At 37.3% G+C, this 7,033-nt stretch overlaps 1 protein-coding gene across 1 annotated transcript in view; it reads right to left on the bottom strand.

Annotated features, from left to right (window-relative positions):
- The window catches only part of ACOT12 (acyl-CoA thioesterase 12), a 54,881-nt gene that overhangs the window by 28,342 nt on the left and 19,506 nt on the right, over window positions 1-7,033 (bottom strand). The window contains exon 4 of the mRNA XM_003785956.3: window positions 2,484-2,585. Within this exon, the coding sequence (XP_003786004.1) occupies window positions 2,484-2,585 (102 nt within the window). The remainder of the gene's footprint in view (window positions 1-2,483; window positions 2,586-7,033) is intronic.

Genomic DNA, 7,033 nt, shown 5'->3' on the forward strand with positions numbered 1-7,033 from the left:
AGACATGTATATACTACACTTGCTAAATTTCACATGTACCCTTGTAAGATACACCGTAGGTGTGGTCCCACTAATTACTCTCCCTCCATCCATCCTCTCACCTGCTTCCCTCCCTCTCCCATTTCCCCTTCTTCTTTCATATGAAAGCTATAAATTGGTTTCATAGTAGGGCTGAGTACATTGGATACTTTTTCTTCAATTCTTGAGATACTTTGCTAAGAAGAATATGTTCCAGCTCCATCCATGTAAACATGAAAGAGGTAAAGTCTCCATCTTTCTTTAAGGCTGTGTAATATTCCATGGTGTACATATACCAAAATTTATTAATCCATTCATGGGTCAATGGGCACTTGGGCTTCTTCCATGACTTAGCAATTATGAATTGGGCTGCAATAAACATTCTGGTACAAATATCTTTCTTATAATGTGATTTTTGGTCTTCTGGATATATACCTAGTAGAGGAATTTTCGGATCGAATGGCAGGACTATTTTTAGATCCCTAAGTGTTCTCCAACATCTTTTCAAAAGGAATGTATTAGTTTGTATTCCCACCAGCAGTGAAGAAGTGTTCCCTTTTCTCTACATCCAACATCTCTGGTTTTGGGATTTTGTGATGTGGGCTAATCTTACTGAATTAGATGATATCTCAAAGTAGTTTTGATTTGCATTTCTCTGATGATTAAGGATGATGAGCATTTTTTAATATGTCTTTAGGCCATACGCCTATCTTCTTCAGAGAAATTTCTCTTCAAGTCCCTTGCCCACTCTGAGATATGATCACTTGTTCTTTTCTTGCTAATACATTTGAGTTCTCTGTGGATTCTGGTTATTAAACTTTTGTCAGAGATATAACCTGCAAATATCTTCCCTCATCATGAGGGCTGTCTGCTTGCTTTACTTACTGTGTTCTTGGTTGTGCAGAAGCTTTTTAGTTTGATCAGATCCCAGTAGTGTATTTTTGGTGTTGCTTCAATTGCCCGGGGGGTCCTCCTCATAAAATTTTTGCCCAGGCCGATTTCTTTAAGTGCTTTCCCTGCACTTTCTTTTAGTATTTTTCTAGTTTCATGTCTTAAGTTTAAATCTTTAATTCAGTGAGAGTCTATCTTAGTTAGTGGTGAAAGGTGTGGGTCTAGTTTCAGTCTTCTACAGGTCACCCAGACAGTTCACCCAGCACCATTTGTTAAATAGGAAATCTTTTCCCCACTCAATGTTTTTAATTGGCTTGTCAAAGATCAAATAATGGTAGGTAGCTGGATTCATCTCTTGGTTCTCTATTCTGTTCCATATACATCTACCTCTCTGTTTTTGTGCCAGTACCATGCTGTTTTGATCACTATTGATTTATAGTATAGTCTGAGGTCTGGTAGCGTGATTCCTCCTACTTTGTTTTTATTTCTGAGTAATGTCTTGGCTATTTGAGGTTTTGTCTGATTCCTTATAAAAGTTTTACTGAACACGAGATCCCTGGCTGCTTTGTCAGAGCCAGATTCCAAGTTCCTATAGTAGTGGTTCTGATTTAGAAGGTCCAAGATATGGCTCAGAAAGCTGCGTTTTTATATAACATAATTAGCTGATAGGAGTTTCCATTTGGAAACAGAACCCATGGACAATATGAGTTTGCTTTGCAGGCCTTGCTGAGCTGAGAGTTGAAGAGGAGCCCTAGGGCACACCTGCTGCCCTTGTCCCATGGTGGGCTGACTCAGTCCCAGCATCTCCATGGCTGCTGGCCCCAGGGAGGAGTTGCCAGCAAGGGTGGCTCTGCTGCCACTTCTGTCAGGTAGAGGAGGAACATCCAGCTCTAAAGTTGGAGTCCATCTGAGGAAAACTTGCAGAGAAAAGTGTTCCTTGCTGATTCAAAGTGGAGCTAGACAAAGCCACTGTGCCCACCTTTGGAGTGGTCCTTGGAGCCAAAGATTTAAATTCTAAATTGAATTGTTACATTTAAAAAATGTTTAGACTAAATGAGGACCCAGACACTCTGACACTGAAAAAGGGTGTTTTTATCTGAGATGCCCTGAAGCTTTTTTTTAAACTTCAATAACTCAGCAATTTTGACATTGTCCTTCAGGTATAAAAAAAATGATTTGTCAACACCATGCAACTGCATGCTGAATTACTCTTGCTTTTTGAAAAAAAATTTGTTTTAACTCAATTTTGAGTTATATCATCAGAAAGGAAAAGAACCAAACCAGTAAGCGATATTTTCAAGAAGTTGATATGAACTTAAGATCATTTAAAACATAATATTTTGTTTTTTTTTAATCTTTCATAAACTGGCTACATTTTCTTTTCTCTAAGCTACTTAATCCTCTGATATCATCACAGAATGATTACTTTTACAATAAATATTGGTAAATAACACATCTTGGGAAAGTATATCTTATGGTAAGAAGAAATGTTCTCTTTTCCATAATAATTCGGATGCCATGGTTAATGTGTCCATGAATGACATGCTAGATACCTCTTCACATACAAAACTTACCTTTTCTTTTCCAACTGGTTTGGCTACAAATGTAGAAAAAGCCACACTAACAAGCTTCTCAATGCCAGTGGACACATCCTGTACCATGACCTTGATACTGATCTAAAATGAAGAGAAAAATAAATAAACATTTTGCCATGCAGATAACAGTTTAGATCGTAGGACCCAAATTCCGTTACATGTACATCACCATTATTTCCTTTTGTTCTTGTTTTTTTTTTTTTTTTTTTTGAGACAGAGTCTCACTATGTCACCCTCGATAGAGGGCTGTGGCGTCAAAGCTCACAGCAACCTCAAACTCTTGGGCTTAAGTGATTCTCTTGCCCCAGCTTCCCAAGTAGCTGGGATTACAGGCACCCACTACAATGCCTGGCTATTTATTTGTTGCAGTTGTCATTGTTGTTTAGCAGGCCTGGCCTGGGCTTGAACCCACCAGCTTTAGTGTATATGGCCAGAGCCCTACTTACTCAGTGAGCTATGGGCACCAAGCCTTTCCCTTTGTTCTGAAATGAAACCAATATTTTAATTTATTTTTAAGCAATATTACTCTTTCAATGATGTTCTAATGATAAAATTGGACAAATAACTTTGATTATAGAAAATATATATTTACCATGTAAAATTTATGTAATCTGACTATTTAGGGTAAATATTATCAGTAGTCTCATTATCCAGAGATAATAATTATTAAACTTTGGACAGATTTATTCCAGTTTTATATACATATGTATGTGAAATGTGTGTGTACATATATATCTATGTCTGCATAAAATTAGGTGTGCATAAAACTGTATTTATAGTTTTATATTCTAAATTTTAAAAATTGGCATTATATGATAAGTACTTTCCATTATCAGTAAATATACTTTTGATAGCAAGGTATTAATAACTGCCTTATATGTTGATAGCCCATCCAGAGAGATGTACCATAACTTTTTTTAGCCTTTAATCTCTGAATTTTATAACTATAGTAACATAGACAGAATTGAATTATGTTCTTGCAGTTTTTTTTCCATGATTAATTTTTCAGGGCTAGAAAGAAGGTAGCAGAGGCACTTTATAGTGATATTGTGAGTTAGATTTCCCCCTGTGTAGTGCCCTGAAGCTTGGACCTCAGGATTGTACTTTGCAGAAGTGTTGGTAAACTCAGGAACTTGTTTTTAGATTTTGCTAATAAACACTTTACCACACAACACAGATAAATAATACTATATATTTCTTTCTTTCTTCCCTCCCTTTTTATCTCCCTCTCTCTTTTCTCTCTTTCCCCTCCCTCTCTCCCTCCCTCCCTTCCTTCCTCCTTCCCTTCTTCCCTCCCTCCCTCCCTCCCTCCCTCCCTTCCTTCCTTCCTTCCTTCCTTCCTTCCTTCCTTCCTGTCTATTTCTTAAGAGACAGAGTCTTACTCTGTTGCCCAGGCTGGAGTGCAGTGGCATGATCATAGCTAACTGCATCCTCGAACTCCTGGGCTCAAGGAATCCTTCTGCCTCAACCTCCTGGGTAGCTGGGACTACAGGTATGTGCACCATACCTAGATAATTTCTTTTATTTTTTTGTAGAGATGGGGGTCTCATTATGTCTCCCAGGCTGGTCTTGAATTCCTAGACTCAAGCAAACCTTTGCCTTAGTTCCTAAAGCCTTGGAATTACAGGTTTGAGCCACTCGCCTGGCCAGAATACTATTTTCTTAAGATAATGGGCAGTGATTAGTTCTTAGTTCATCAATGATAATGAATAGCTATATTCATATGTTCACTATGTACATCATGTACTGAATAATCAATAATTCATGATTATTTTAAGTCACTTAACTCATACATGCAAATTAGTATTTTCCTGATAAATCCTAAAATTTCCATTTTAGATGGTAATTAGCCATATTTAAGTTATTTGTTCCCAACTACCAACAACACTCAGTTCCAAACAGTGTTCTAGTTTTGGAGAAATAGGTAAATGAAAAATAAAATAAAATATTTCATAGTAAAAACAAAGCAACATTTCTGGGGTATTAAAATAAATTCTGAACAGTGTCTTATACTGGAACAGTTAACTTAGTTAAGTTTGATGACAAAGTGTGTTGAAAACATATGCCAGGGGGATTTCATTGTTCCATGAGAGAGCAGGCAAACTGGAATTACATTATGTGAAAACAAGTAGAAAACTAGACAAACTATAGGAAACATCTATTTTCACACAGAGTAAAATAGGCAACACAGAACTGTGATCCTTAAAGAAAAGAAAACAAATTAGAGGAGCACTGTATTTCCCAGGTTCTCAGGCTGAAGATAACTCTCAGACTATGGTTACAGAGAGGAAACCAAAGAGATCAAGGCAGTTAAAACTTATGGGGCAGTTCCAGAGAAGGAGCAACAAAAAGAAAAATTTCCAGAAACATGCATATGAATTTTTGGTTGATAACAATTTGAGCATGCATAAGGTGAAACCTCAGAAGGCTAGACAGGAATAGCTTCTGAGGAACAAATAATTTCTGGGAAGCTGTAACATGGACATTTCCAAGGGCTTACAATAGCTAGGGATATTTTGAGTTCTCCCCAGATAGACTTCACTAAATATACAATACTTTAATAGAGACTATAGAAGATTCCAAATTATAAGAGGGGTTAAATTATCCCTAAAATAGACTCTTTTAAATCTTCCATGGAAGAACTCAAAAATCTTGCCAAGAAAAGCCTGACCTTCTTTTAAAGAACTACAAGTAAAGTTAGCACTAAAGAATGTAAAATTTACAATGTTCAGAATCCAATAAAAAATTACTAGACACAAGAAAATTATTAGGTACAAAGTTACATAAATAGAACAACAAATGATGGAAATGATGGGATTAACAAAAGGATATTAAAATGGCAATCAAACATTTGCACCATGAGCTCAAGGATGTAGGGCAGGGGTCAGCAAACATTTTCTTAAGGGGAAAAGTTAGATAGTGGATTGTTAAAGCTTTTTGGATACAAGGCCTTTGGTATAGCTACTCAACTCTGTGAATGTATTATAGTAGCAGCACAGACAAAACATAAATAAAAGGAATTGGTTATGTTCCAATAAAAATTTATTTTATTTTTATTTTTTTTTTTGAGACAGAGCCTCAAGCTGTCCCCCTGGGTAGAGTGCCGTGGCATTACAGCTCACAGCAACTTCCAACTCCTGGGCTCAAGCGAGTCTCCTGCCTCCGCCTCCCAAGTAGCTGGGATCACAGGCAACCGCCACAACGCCTGGCTATTTTTTGGTTGCAGCCATCATTGTTGTTTGGCGGGTCCGGGCTGGGGATTCGAACCTGCCACCTTAGGTGTACGTGGCTGGCGCCTTAGCCGCTTGAGCTATAGGCGCCGAGCCCAATAAAAATTTATTTATAAAAACAGGTAGCTGTTCCACAGGCCATAATTTGCTAATGCCTGAATATTATATAAAGAAATGAGGAAAGAAATGGAAAATATAAAAAATACACAAATGGGACTTTCTGAGATGAAAAATATAATATGTGAAGTAAAAAAAAATATACTAGATACCAGACAAAATTAAGATCAGGTTAGATATTGCAGAAAGAAATCAATGATATTGATGACAACAAAAGAAGCTATACAAAATGAATCATGGAGACGAAAGAAGTATGGGAAGAATGCCCACATAAAACTAGCTAAATGAAATGTGCTCTTTTAATTTCAGAAACTGAGTGAAAAGACTCGTAAGTATTGTACATTTTGTAGAAGCCTAGCTGCCTGGGAAAGCATGGCAGGGCCTGTAGGCAAGGTGATAAAACCTCCTGCATGGGACTCTGACTATGCAGTCAGTCAGCCTGCCAGATAAGGGTTGATGTGGCCCATCTGTGCAGGAGACATGGCTCAAAAGTTGATGTGAGGGAAAAACTCCATCATTAAAGCAGGTGGCTTCCAAACCACAAGGAAACAGAGTCATTGAGCCTGTTTTTTGGAAACTTAATTGAGTATATGGAAGAAAAAAGGTTTACTTTACTATTTATCCTGCCTGACCTTTGATTTTGACAATGGAAGTCAGATAATGCAGGGTTGCTTTAGGTCTTTAGAGGAATAGCTTGAGGCTAGTTTTTTTTTTTTTTTAAATGATAGCTGTATACATTAATGCAAACATGGGGTACAGTGTAGTGTTTTCATATACATTTTGAAATACTTTCATCAAGCTGGTTCACATAAATTTCATGTCATTTGCATAGTCATTGTGTCAAAACATTTACATTCTAGTTCTAGAAAAGTTCATTTGTACCCTTGTTAGACAGAAATATAGGTGATCTTTCCAGTCACCCTCCCACCACCCAGCCACCCTTCTCCCCTCCCCTTTCTTACCCCCTCCCCATATTCATGGGCTAGATTTAAGTTGTTTCTTTCATTTGAGAAGTCTATAATAGTTTCATAGAAGGGCTGTGTACATTGGATACTTTTTCTTCCATTCCTGTGCTACTTTGCTAAGAAGAACATTTTCCAGTTTCATCCATGTAAACATGAAGGAGGTAAAGTCTTCGTTTTTCTGTAGGGCTGCATAGTATTCCATGGTGTACATATACCA

Source organism: Otolemur garnettii, unplaced genomic scaffold, assembly GCF_000181295.1.
Source record: "Otolemur garnettii isolate 467f Iridium unplaced genomic scaffold, OtoGar3 scaffold00017, whole genome shotgun sequence".
In the NCBI taxonomy this organism is placed as follows: Eukaryota; Metazoa; Chordata; class Mammalia; order Primates; family Galagidae; genus Otolemur; species Otolemur garnettii.